Source organism: Passer montanus, unplaced genomic scaffold (assembly GCF_014805655.1).
Source record: "Passer montanus isolate IOZ18808 unplaced genomic scaffold, ASM1480565v1 scaffold10, whole genome shotgun sequence".
Lineage (NCBI taxonomy): Eukaryota > Metazoa > Chordata > Aves > Passeriformes > Passeridae > Passer > Passer montanus.
In genome coordinates, this window is record NW_024356505.1 from 38,072,803 (window position 1) to 38,086,171 (window position 13,369).

The 13,369-nt window shown below is 41.3% G+C and overlaps 1 protein-coding gene across 7 annotated transcripts in view; it reads right to left on the bottom strand.

Moving 5' to 3' along the window:
• The window catches only part of GALNT11 (polypeptide N-acetylgalactosaminyltransferase 11), a 44,080-nt gene that overhangs the window by 15,698 nt on the left and 15,013 nt on the right, over window positions 1-13,369 (bottom strand). For all 7 annotated transcript variants that reach the window (XM_039704086.1, XM_039704044.1, XM_039704054.1 and 4 more), the window contains exons 2-6: window positions 12,370-12,702; window positions 8,467-8,590; window positions 6,948-7,114; window positions 2,686-2,811; window positions 1,145-1,394 (exon numbers count right to left, since the gene is read on the bottom strand). In XM_039704086.1, coding sequence (XP_039560020.1) covers window positions 1,145-1,394; window positions 2,686-2,811; window positions 6,948-7,114; window positions 8,467-8,590; window positions 12,370-12,664 — 962 coding nt within the window. In that variant the 5' untranslated portion in view covers window positions 12,665-12,702. The remainder of the gene's footprint in view (window positions 1-1,144; window positions 1,395-2,685; window positions 2,812-6,947; window positions 7,115-8,466; window positions 8,591-12,369; window positions 12,703-13,369) is intronic.

The window sequence follows — 13,369 nt, forward strand, 5'->3', positions numbered from 1 at the left end:
ACAGTGACACTTTTCAAACCAGACAGTCAAACTGTTAAATAACTTAATAATTTTCTTGGCTTCTCAGACAAACTCTTGGGATGGGGAGATATGGGAAGGCCAGCTGCAGAGCTGTCAGATGACAGAGAACCTGTGCTGGAACTGTTTGTGGCAGCAGAAATGCTCTTCATTTACAGTCCAAGAAAAGAGAATGAGAGAGAAATTAAAACACACCTAATTTCTGATTCACTTGGAAAATCTTATTCACAAGGAGTTATTTTGTAAAAAAGGGGAAGCTCCTCTACCTGACAAACCTGAATTCTGTACTGAGATTGATATTTGCAACTAGATAAAGCACAGTGAGCTTCTTGCCTTTGATGTAGCAGCTCTGGTCCTTTTCATGAAGGGATTCACTTGGAACAGCTCTATTCTTGTGTCTGAACCACACACGTCTGTTCCTAATAAAAGATGTCTGCTGACATCATTTTACATCACCTACATGTCCACTAGAACCAGATATTGCCAGTTCTGTACAGCTCACACAGCCATCAGTGGTTAAAAGATAAGGAAGGTAACTTTCAAGTCCCAGTGTTGAGCTTTACTGAGACTTTTGTTTCAAAACAACTCTCAAAAGACCACAAAACCAAATTCCTATTACCATAAACAGATTTTCCCAATCTATCCCAAAGTAATTCTTCAGCACTTCATCACAGAAATCATACCGTTCATATTAGTGCGATATGCAGGCTACTGCTGGAACAAAGGCAGTGTCAGAATTATCATTAAACCAAGCACATCAACAGATTGGAAACAAACATCAATGCATAGCTCAAAAGTGAAATTATTGGATAGATTTAATACAGACTACCATAAGCTCCCTCAGAATTTTGTCTTCAGCAAAAGCAGCTATTGTATAAGCATTTTCTAGAAGTGTGCTTTCTTGACCTAATAAAACACATATATCTAATTCATGATTAAATGCAAGAAGTTAAGGTGTAATAGTTTTGGTTATATTCCCTAAGTGAAATAAAGAAATCAGATATTTGACAGGTTAGGCACCTGCTCCTAAACCTGCACAGCCAGAGAACATTCCCTACGGCTTAGGGGTGATCAGGAGCACTTGCTGTGTCACACAGAGCTGCTCACCACGCAGGAGGAGCCTTACTTGATTGGAGCAGTGGCTCCCTCGGGTCCTTCCAGCTCTGCCAGGGGAACGAGGTCCCATTTGAAGTGCAGGCCCCAGTTAAAGCCGCCCCGCACCACGGGGGAGGAGCTGTAGGTGAGGGTGTCGGCGCTGATGATGTCGATGACGGGGCACACCACAGTCCTGTGATCCTCCCTGATGGGAGTCAGCAGAGGCTGCAACCACATCTCATTCACCTCACAGTGACTGTCCAGGAACACCAGCACCTTCCCTGCAGAGCACACAAAGATCCATGGGGCCACGGAACACAAACATGCAATTCACTAAAAACACACTGCATCAGACAAAGCAACACTTGGCAATTTACACGGAGATCACCTGCCACAGTCAGTAAGAACAGTTTGATCTGTGACACACCCTCATGCTCAGCTGGTCTAAAAAGGCACCAGCATCTTTATGATACAACATAAAATTTATATAACAATAGAATAATGTAGGAAACATGGGAACCAGGTCTAAAGAAAACAACTTTGGAGCATACAAACATAACAAGACATCCCACAGTCAGTATTTGACTGGGCATGGGGATGGAACTCCTGCAGTTCAGAAGAGTAATAAAATTACTTAAAATTGCACTAACTGAAATGCATTTTAGCACAGCTTGGAAAATGCAAGCACAATCTTCTCTCTGGATTATACCATTACAATGGTAATGAGTAAACACCAATTAAGAGACTTATCTGCCACTCAAAATTATTTAAGAAAATAACACACTTTCTCAGATGCCAGAGAATTTAACTGAAAGCACATTCTAGTAAAGGCTGCTTATGAATCACCAAATATTAGTTTTCCTAATTAACACTCACTGCAACAGAAGAGCTTATACAGAAGAACATTATAATTAGATCTGAGCATTAACAACTAGATTAGTGTACCTTAAAAGGGAGCAGATTTTATTTTAGAGCAAAAGTTCACACATAAAACATGCAAAAAATATTCTGCAACTACAGTATCTTGACCACATGGAGATGCTCCTGAGACAAAATTCTTTCAGGGCAAGAATAGGAAAAACTCTACATTGTCTCATTAACACTGCAGTTATTGTTTGAGATATTAGTGTAGGGGAAGATTTGGGATGGTGATAACTTGTGTTCATAACTTTCAATAAAATGAGGTACTTTTTTAGAGCACAATACTGGTTTTGTTTCACAATTTCACTTACCCACTCTAAAAAGGTACCTCATTTTATTGAAAGCAAATGTCTCCAGGAAAAAAAAAAAGAATCAACAGCTGAGACACCCAAAGTGTTTCAAGGTTTAAAAACTATTCAGATTTGGATCCAGATTTCAGTTATCATTTGAGACAGTGGAGGGGAAGAAAGATTTGGGATAATGCTAAATTGTATAGCTTAGAGTGTGGCATGACATGCAGAGCCCCTTCAGGAGGCTGAAGTAACCACAGGTCAAACATCCAGCATCTGAAAAGCTGCACTACAAAAACAGAAGTCACCCAATCAACCAATTGTCAAAGCACGCAAGGAAAAGAGAGAAAAGCAAGTGTACCTGTGGCATGAGAGGCTCCAATCATCCTTCCTCGGATCAAGCCTTCCCTCTTCTCATTTCTTACCAATTTTGTGGTTTTAGGAAGCTGGGTTTTAACATATTCACTCAAGTCTTTTTTCAAGTCAGCTGAAAAAAGGAAAACACAAGTTCAACAACAGGAAAGACATTCTGAAAGCTCTGTTTAAAGTCTCAAGATGTTTAACTCAAAAATGGCCAAAATCTTGATGAAGACATTACCCTGACACAGCAGAGCTTCAAACTAAGAGTATTTTAAGGACAGTCATTCCCCATCCTATACTTCCCCTCCAATGCCTTTGGTACACTACTCAAGTTAACTGGAACTACTAGACTCAAAAAAAATGCTGTTAAAAGAAACACATTTCCAAATTCTTCTCATGGTGACTGGCATTTGCAACTGATGCAACAATAAACATTTCATGCAGGCAAATTATTTAAATTACTACATTCCATACATGAAAACAAATGCTGACACCTTTCAAAAGAGGCAGGAAGACACCTTATATTATCAGTGCCTGTTTAACTGACAGAACAACAGATACCAAGTACAACTCACAGCTGGCTGCTTTTCTAAAACCAAAAAGGATCAAAGATTCTGCTGGCAAGCCTGTGCTTTTGAAGGAGTGCAGAGTTCACTGGAGTCTATGGGCACTACTGTAACTTAGCTGACATCAATGGCAATTTTAAGAGTAACAATAGTTCTTTCAGCCAAGGTCACTGGTTTCTAACATTAAAGCAGAACTACTGAAGAGAAGATGGACACAAAGACTGAAGTAATGGAAAAGCATAAGTTAATAAGCTTATGGAGAAATAAAGAGGAATATAAAACGAGAAAGAAAAGCAAAAACCCAACTGAGATTTCCTAGAGAACCTTGGTGTAGAGAGGCAGACAGACTTTTGTCACAGGATATGAAATGGAATATATGTGGAAGTCAGAGCTGTAACACTAAGGAGGAACAAGAACTTTCAGGCAGGAGATTCCCAGATGCCATTCTAAATTTTAAGATCTCAGCTTTTGCACTGAAAGGAAACATGGTGGATCAGAAGTGAGAAGGTAACACACACAAAGTATGATGCTGGAGTATACTTTAAGACAAAGGAAACTCTGGGGAGATGCAGACAGAATTCATTTGGGTCACAGGAATTCTCTCTCCTGGTCTGGAATAATGACATCATATGCCAGAGACAATAAGGAAGATGTTTTCAGAGAAAATCTCCTAGAAAATTGATTATTTAATCTCTGAATGAGATACCCAAACAAGCAGGGCAGATTTGCAAACCTAAAATAAAATAAAGTTTGAATCATTCTTCACCTGATTCATTGTAGCAAGAGAAGAGCAGTGTACACCTGCAGAAACAATGGGACAGCACAAAGCAGAAAAAGCTCAGTTACCAAGTTCAACTCTTACAGCAGATGAGGCAAATAAAAAAGCAAGGAGTTTCACATCTGCAAACTTCTGAAAAGAACAGGAAGGAAAAAAAAAAAAGGAGATGTCACCAGGAACTAAACCAGGTCCACAACATTGGCTTGAGCAGCAAAATGGAAGGGAAGGGCCAGTAGAGCTTTGACCCACACAAACAGGCATTCTGCTGGCAACTGTGCCCATGTCACAGATCATTCTTACCAGGCAGGTTTGTCTCAGATACATTTCTGGACTTTTGCTGTTGATGGGTTTTTGTGTGTCACCTCCATGTCCACTGGGAACACTGACTACTTCTGATACAACCCAAAAAATTGCTTCAATCCAGCCTGAGAAATTTTCCTCCAAAGAGAGATTTGCTCCCTTTTATCCAGTCTTCAAAAATTACTTTAGAAATTACCTTCTTCCATATCCATGCAACAAAGGCAAAATGGGCCCTAGGATGGGAGTCTGGAGTGTTATTATTTTAAACTATTCTAAAGTACTGAGCTGCAGACAATTGGCTCCTTTTCTGTTCCTCAATCTCTCCTTCTACACAAAAGAATGCCTCCAGTACCAGCCTTCAAAACACATCCTCAGGCTTTTCCACAACAGTTAAGGCTAAATCAGGGAGAAAGAGGTTATACCAGAAAAAGAAATCCTGCCTATCAGGGAATGGAGAAAAATGCAGCAGTGAGTTCAGCTGAGCCATGGCAATGGCTGCTTGGCTAGTAAAACTGTTGATGGTTGAGTCTAAGAAGATTTTGAGGCAAAACTGGGTGCAAAGGCCCAAGGTCTGCACAACACTGATGTGTACCACAGCTCTCATGTTTGCAGGTGAAGAACTAGAGAAAATTTCATGTAGAACACCATTTCAGAAAGCAGGCAAACAATGGAAGGAAAATGAATCTTTAAAAAACAAAACAAAGGAGCATAAAGATCAAGCAATCTGCCTGAGCTCATGATATCCATTGCACAGCCAAAGTTTTTATCCATTTCTTCAGTTTCCAAACCATGCCCAACCCCCACCTTTCTTCTCCTGTAAGAATCCATCCACTAAAATTAAGCAGCAGCAAAAACATAAGATCATTAGAATCAAGGGCAGTAATTCTGTGTAAACAATACCTCCTCCTGCCTTTGGCTTCAGAAAAAATTCATTTGAAGCCAGAAAGACAAAAATAGCTACTTGAATGTTTTGAACTTAATTTGGTTCAAATTCACTAGTTGATTTAATTTAACAACAGACCAGAAGAATGATGGTATTACTGCCTCAACACAGGCATCAATCAAATGCATCCTTGCATTCCAAAGACTGAGTTTTGAAATAAGGCAAGCTCTGAATACAAAACAAATTGCACAAGACACTTTATAGCAAGGCATATGCTCCCAAAACAAAACAAGCTTTTAATTACTACACATTCTTATCAGCAAGGAACAGAGTTTGGTCTTTGTTCTCTCTTGTATCTCGACATTTGATCTGATCTCAGAGAAATCAACTTCCAGCAAACAAGAGAATGCCATTCTATACCAGACATATCTAATGAGTCTCTTAGAGCAAGTGAGACCTTAAACCAGAAACCAAACAATGAGACCAAGGGAGCTATAATTATATATACTAAATAAAAATACAATCTAAAAAAATCTTTAAAATGCAAAAAGGACTTGAACAAAGGTGAGCAGGGAACCTGCACAGTCATGCTGGCAAGAACTGCTATGCTAGCACATTCCTCAACAGGCATTTGGCTTTTGAAGAGCCAAAATGAAAGGCTTTTTGAGGACCATGCCTGTCTTTGCCTTGTCTGTAAATTGAGAGGAAAAGCAGCAATCCTTCAACAGGAGCAAAGCAACTCTGCAGAGTCTACCCCTCCAGGGCCCCTCCAAGCCTGCAGGAGCAGAGGCTGCTCCCAGAGCCAGGACAGCCGCTCCCGGCGTGGCCACAAGAGGCTGTTGGAGAGCCACGCAGAGCCTGGCCCCAGCTCAGAACAAAACACAGCTCTGTTCCCATCGTGCCACAGCAACCCATCGGCCAGGCTGCAGCCGGGAGTGCCTCCAGCTCCTTTCTGATGCATTCACAGCGAGTAGTGCTCTCTGTCACCTGCTCTGAGCAGCCCAAGCCAGGAACTCCTAAGAAAATCCAAACTATGAACAACTGCTTCATGACCTCCACTTATCAGTGTGTGCAAGAGGTGAGATAAGAGTGGAGCACCTCCCCTGTGAAGGCAGGGGAAAACTGGGGGTGTTCAGCCTGGAGAACAGAAGTTTGTGTGGAGACCTCATTGCAGCCTTCCTGTATCTGAAGGAACCCTACAGGGAAGCTAGAGAGGGACTCACCAGGAGCTGTAGTGACAGGATATGGAGCAATGAGTAGAAATTGAAAGAGGGAAAATTAAGGTTAGATATTAAGAAGAATATAAGGGTTGTGAGTGTTGTGAAACACTGAAACAGGTTGCCCAGGGAAGCTGTGGATGCCCCATCCCTGGAAGCATTCAAGGCCAGGTTGAACAGGGCCTTGAGCAACATGGGCTAGTGGGAAGTGTCCCTGTCCATCACAGCAGGAATTGGGACTAGATGATCTTTAAGGCCCCTTACAGCCCCCTAACATAGCTTGACTCTATGATTATTAGCTTCAAACCTGATTATGAATGTTAAAGCCTGTATGATACAAAATTCATCAGTAAAATGGCACCAGTGGCAAAGAGGATGTCACCTGGGGCACCTCTGGACACCACACATTTCCACTGGCTGGCACTCTGCTGACGGGCTGCAGTACAAACAATTTATTTAGACCAGTCAATAAAGCCCAGGAAGGCCCAGGAGAGTAACACTCCTGAAAGAGTCTCTCACCCAGCTCACTGTTGTCATCCACCAGAATGATTTCGTGCAGGAGGTGGGCGGGCGTGCGGTCCAGCACGCTGTGCACCGTGCGCAGCAGGGCCGACAGCGCCTCGTTGTAGAAACAAATCACAACGCTGGCAGAGGGCAGGTCAGCAGGGTAGGACTTCTCTCTGCATCTGCAAACAGAGTCTTTGTCACTATTTACAGAGGGGTTTCCATGGAGCTGGGTCACTGCTGAAACTTCCTAAATAACAAACAAATGTTAAATGTGTACGAGGAACCCCTAACGTGAACATAATGAGCCCAGACGTGTAACAGCTATAGGAGGGCTCAGCAGAGTAAATTATTTTCCACATAGCACAGACTCATAGTTAACACTGCTGCTTGTTAGGAAACAGAGGATGCCGTGCACTGAGGTGGGAATAAGAACCAGAGATCCTCATGACAGAGAAGAGAAGATAGTGAGGGCTTGTTTCAGCTGTCAAAACACAGTCTAGTACCCTCAGGTAGCTCAGACAGTTCAAATATGACATGAGGCCCACAAAAATACCTCAGCTTTATTGGCCAGCTGCTGGAGACAGTTGGATATCCCAGAAAACCTCCAGAGGGGCTAAATACCTATTTACACAACCAACACTGGGATTCAGAGGGCAGATTAAGACACTTAAGTCTAGTCACTGCTGTCAGTGCAGTCTAAATAGTGTTCAGCTCACCCTAAGGCTGTCAAGTGTGTTTTGTCAGCTGAAGAGCTCTGCATGCTTCATTAACTCCACTGACTGGATCTCTGCTAATTATAATAAAAGCAGAGACAACTGACTAACAAGCAGTTATCTAAGCATCTTAATCTGCAAGATGAATCCCACTCAAAGCAAAAGATCATTCTTTCTTCTTATTTTCAAAGCTTGTCCTTACTTCTAATAGGGCCAACTATCACAAATTAATGCCATATGAAGGTGCCAGGCACAGCGGGATCCAATAAAAATAAGAAATTATAAATGAAATCCCAGAAGTATAGAAGAAAAGTTTTCATTTACTTAGAATTAGCTCAGTTCTGGGAAAAACAATCAGCAAGTACAATTCATTACATTCACCCACACCAGAGAAACCACTAGAAAAATTTATGCAAGTTTATTTATTTTTCAGTGTTTGGAGATTTTTTTTTGTTGTTACAGAGGTGAGTTGTTCCCCTGCTATATGCACCAGGTAGATTGTAGAAAAATATCTATTCTTTAATAGAAAATATTTAGAGCACAACCTATCATATACCTTTATCAGATGACAAAAAAAAAATTACACATCTCCAGAAATAATATTCAGTCAAAAAAGACAGAAAAGGCCAAAGAATAGAAACCCTAACTTCAAGCACTCCTGTTAAATAGCTGAAAAATCTGCCTTCAGCAACACATGGGGATGGAACAGTATATGACAGAAATACCAAAATACCAAAAATATTAAATACTGCATCAGGTGTAGCAAGTCATTGAGCACATGAAACTCTACCATGTTCTCTCCAAAAATCAGCACCTACTTTGCATCTCTTGTATCAGGCACCTCCCTGTGGTATCCCAGTCGATTGCTGATAAGCATATTGAAAGCATGTTTCTGATAGCCCAAGTCTCTCACTTCCTGATCCTCTTCATTAAAAATCATTCCTGCAAAAGAAACATGCCAAGATCAGCTAAAAGGCTCAAAAACATCATTTGAAAGAAATCAAGGATTGAAACATATGCTTTAACCTCTTCTAAAATCCATTATGCTCTTAAAAATCCCTCTGGTTTTGCAAAGTGTGTATTTGTGCAACTATTTCTGTTTCCTCTCACAAACAGGCAGCACTTAGGAGCCCTTGCAGCTGTAACAAAATTAAATCCTTCTCCAAAGACTGCTGGCTCCATTGTGTTTATTGCCTCCCTTCACTCATATGGCCTCTAATTCTTAGCACCACCTAAATCCAACATCAAACAAGCAACAGAGGATAGACTTTGGCATACAATGAATCAGAATCCATCCCTACAGGTGACAGGTGTGTAATGGGATTTTTGAGTGAGGAAATACATTTAAAATGGTAGAAAAATCCTCACAATAGCAGCTCCCATTTCATGCAGTTCTGAAGTCCGTGGTAACACAAATAGCTATGCAAGAACTGTAAACTTTTGTTTATCTCACCTGGGACTTTGATCTGCAAGTAAAACACCAGCAGAGCTGCTGGTTTTTGATTTTTTTAGCAGAACTGACAACTGTGACTAAGCATGGCAGAAGTAACTGATGGTATTAGGAAATGCACTGCTATAAGGTAAGATGAAATTTTCAATGCCATCCTGCCTGCCTTGACTCAGTGGCTTCTCTGACTGAGCCATGCACTCACCAGTGTGAACAGAACCAAAACACTGTGGCACCTCACACAACTCCATGAGGGAGACAGCTGGTGCCTGCCACCACCTGTGCCTCTAGCACTTCTGCAACAATTCAGGGAACAGAGGGATTATTTTTTATTGTCTCTATTCAGCTGGCTGCACAGAATGAGATGCCTGTCACCTCTTCACTTATTATCAAACCACACAGGCAATTTTACTGAAATTTCAGTACAAGAAGTGAGCAAGGATCGTGTAAGTTATCTCCTTTCACCCTGCACATCATCTCTGTATCATTCAAAATCTGCAGAAAACAGTTAATAAGAGGGTTCCTTATTCACATGATACCATGCTTCCAGGAAAATATGCTTCATACATTCACAGACCAATTCAGATTGAAAGGGACACCTGGTCTAATCTCCTTCCCAAAAGCAGGTCCAGCTAAATCAGAAGCAGTGCAGTTAAGTTTTGAAAGCCTTCAATATCCACAAAGATGGAGATTCTACAACCTCTTGTTTCCTTGTTCAGGCATTTAACCACCATCACACTGAAATGTTTTTCCCCTTCCATAACTGAAATGCCTTTGCTCCAACTTCTTATTATAATCCCATGCACTCTGGAAGGAGTCTGCCTCCATCTTCCCTGCAGCCTCCTCTTCAGCTGCTGCTGACAGCAATAAAATCTCACCCCTCAGCCTTCTCTCTGAGGCAGAATAAACTCAATCCTCTCAGCCTGTCTCCACACCTCGTGTTCTCCAGTTTTCACCAGCTATGCAAAAACCAGCTGAGCTCAAGCCTGGAGAAAATTAATTGAGTTAAACACAAAAGAGAAGTAATTTTAAAAGTTTGAAATGGAAAAAAGCTTCAAAACCAGTAATCCATCTGGGCCTTTGGAGCACAGCTGTGTCCCAATGACAAAGTCTACCTACAGGTACCAGGTGATCTTCAGGAGGGAATTCCATCCACATTCCCACCATTTCTGTTTACCACTCTGTGGCTTTTAGTCTCAAGTTCAGCAATGGCACTGCAGCTGCTCTGTCAAACAGCTCCAGAGTAAATGCCCTGACATTTGAGCAGGACCAAGTGGGAAGTGCTGGGTAGGGATATCTGTGAGATAAATGGGACACACCCACACAGTGTCCTGGGACTGCTGTGCTGCTCAGGGGCGAGTGCTCCCACTGTGCATGAGCTGCACTGAGGGGGTAGGAATGAGCTCTGGTACAGTGGCAGTGTCACTCCCCCAGCCCCAGCAGCCTAAAGGGGTCAGTCAGTCCCCTAATGAACCACATCACTCCCAAAGAAATGTCTCCATCTGGTCAGTTCAGGCACCCAGCTCCATTATTCTGACATAATCAGTGATACCTTAAAATGTGGTCACCTTAAAATGTTTTGTTCATACCAAGCACGAACTTAAAACATCTCAAATGTTTCATTCTACAATCCATCCATAGCCAACCACTAACTACAATTTTCTGATCTTATGAATATATTCAAGAAGTGCTAATATTTTCAAAACCTTCTCATGAAGAACAGTATCCAATGCATGCAAAAGACCTAAATTATTTCAGTTCAAACAGCAGAGAGAAGCCCTTGGATAACAAGGGGCTTGCAATCAAAACCTCATTTTAGGCTTTACTTCAGCAGTGTTATGTGGCCCTCACAGATTAACAAAAAAACAAAAGACAGACTGACCTACCAGATGACAGTTTGATTTTGACTATCATGCACCACATTTCTTTTCACTTTATTTTTTTATTTTGTGTTTATCACTGTTCCACCCTACACAGACTTCAGGAAACCCATTCCTACAACACCTCATCTTGAAAGCTGTCTCCTGATGATTCCTGTAGAATTTATCCTGGCACTGTAACTCCCCTTGGCTTTCACCAACCAAACCAGTCACTTGGTTTGAAGATCAAAGAACTTCTCAGTTAAAAAGCTCCATTTCTTTCCTGGCCCAGACTGAATAGTTGGAAAGAAATGGCCACCTCTGGACTGGCCCTCACCCCACTTGGCACTCAGGCTTTTTGCAGTGAACTGAAAAACACTTGTGATGCCACAGGGCAACATGAACTGCCATTTTTCTAACATTCACACAGGTCTAATGACCAACTCAGAAAGTGAAGTTTGGTAAAGTTCTATAAACTCACAAAGCTCATGATTCACCGTTTGTCCACAGGGGACTTCACTGAGATCTGAGCATCAAACCCTGGCTATGAAGGTTCATTTCTGTGCTCTATTTCCCAAAGCAGCAGCAGAAGCCAATACCCCAACACTTTGCCACAACACTTCTGACTCCAGACTCAAACCAAGATTTAAGCCAGTACACAATGTGCCTGTTTGCATGTCTGAACCCAGCAGTGAATATGCTGTAAGCACTAGAATATACAAAGCATTTTATTCTGGAACACAAAATGAAACCACCTAATTGATGAAACATGCTGCAGTGAAACATACAGACCTTTGCTGGTACAAAGTAAGCAGGATTTGGCTCTAACCACTGTCATCTCAACATTGCATTGTAAGTTTGTCCCACATGCATTTCTTGTAGATTAAGTTATACTCCAAGCATATTCTCCAAATCAACAGGTACTCTTCATTGTTCATTGATACCATGTTATTTTTAATTACTGCATATAAGTACAGTTCCTCTGTAGCTAATTAAGCCTTATGTATTGAGCCCAATTAAAACAGGAGTAAGATATGAAACAAGCACACACTGAATCTCTGCAGCTAATTAAGCCTTATGTATTTGAGTCCAATTAAAACAGGAGTAAGATATGAAACAAGCACACACTGAACCTTCCAATAGCAAGTTCATCAAGGGCAGACCCTGCTGTAACCCAGTCTTCATCAACACTTACACAGCATAGATGTAAATGTTAGTGTATTTTGGATTAAGCACTGTAGAATAAATTTCAAGTAATTCCTAATGAAGAGAGCCATGAGTACCACCTGCATTTTAACAAACAAAATTTCCTTCATTATACACTTTCCCCGAGATAGTATTCTGTAAAAAAAATAAAAAATCTCATTTCTCCTGTTGTTTTACTAAGTTTGTCACCAACACTAAAAACCACTTACCCATTTCAGGAGAAAATTCTATCTCCCCCTTAACTGGGTCCTGGATATGATTTCCAAAAGAGTTTCCTATCTTATTCTCTTTCTGTTGCAATTCAGGTATATGAACTGGCCCCCGTGTAAAACGGGGATAGAATTTTTTTGGAAATGGCCTCTGAGGTTCCAGCCCCTTGATGGGCACATTCTTGAAGGACTGGTTCTCTTCACTGAAGTTGAAATAAACAAAGAGCAGAAGTGTCCAGGTCACGGATGTGAAGAGGCACCCATAGCAGAAGTAGCGAAGTGTGACACTTCCCATTGTAGACTCAGCATCCTTGAGGGCCCATTCTCAATTACCTGGAAAAGAGTGAAAACACACATTTTGAGAGTGCTGCCTGTTACCTTATACATTCAATATGTTACTCCTCCATTAAATGATTTTTAGAGCTTAAACTTTAGGCACAGACCTTAAGAAGTAAATCCCTTTTCATTGTCCCATTCAAAAAGTAAACATGACCAGTTTTCACATTTAATGTGGATACCATTGCTTTAAAATATGGAGCAAACAGTCACTAAGAGCCCAGTGACACACCACAAATAAAGGTAAAAATGATTAATTCTCCTCAGAATAGTTACAGAATTATCTCTGTTCTACAACAGTATACTTCTAGTACTCCTGCCTTGAATTAAACACATACCTATATAATTAAATATATCTACACAGGGAATTGATTCTTCACGGATTGTTTTGGCTGGAAAGGACATCTGGAGGTCACCCTGTCCAACCCCCTTGCTCAATCAGGGCCACTCTGAGCCAGTTGCCCAAAAGTAAGCCCATGTGTATCCATTTCCACAGCTCAGATCCTATGCTAAAGCATAGAATGAGAGACCACAAAGTCAAAAAAGCTACATGGTTCAGTTCTTCTTGCCCCAAATTTAAGAACAGCCCTCATGAATGTCCCAGGAGCTCCAGAATACATGGGATGCAATTGAACAACACACAGCACCAAGACAGTCACATTCA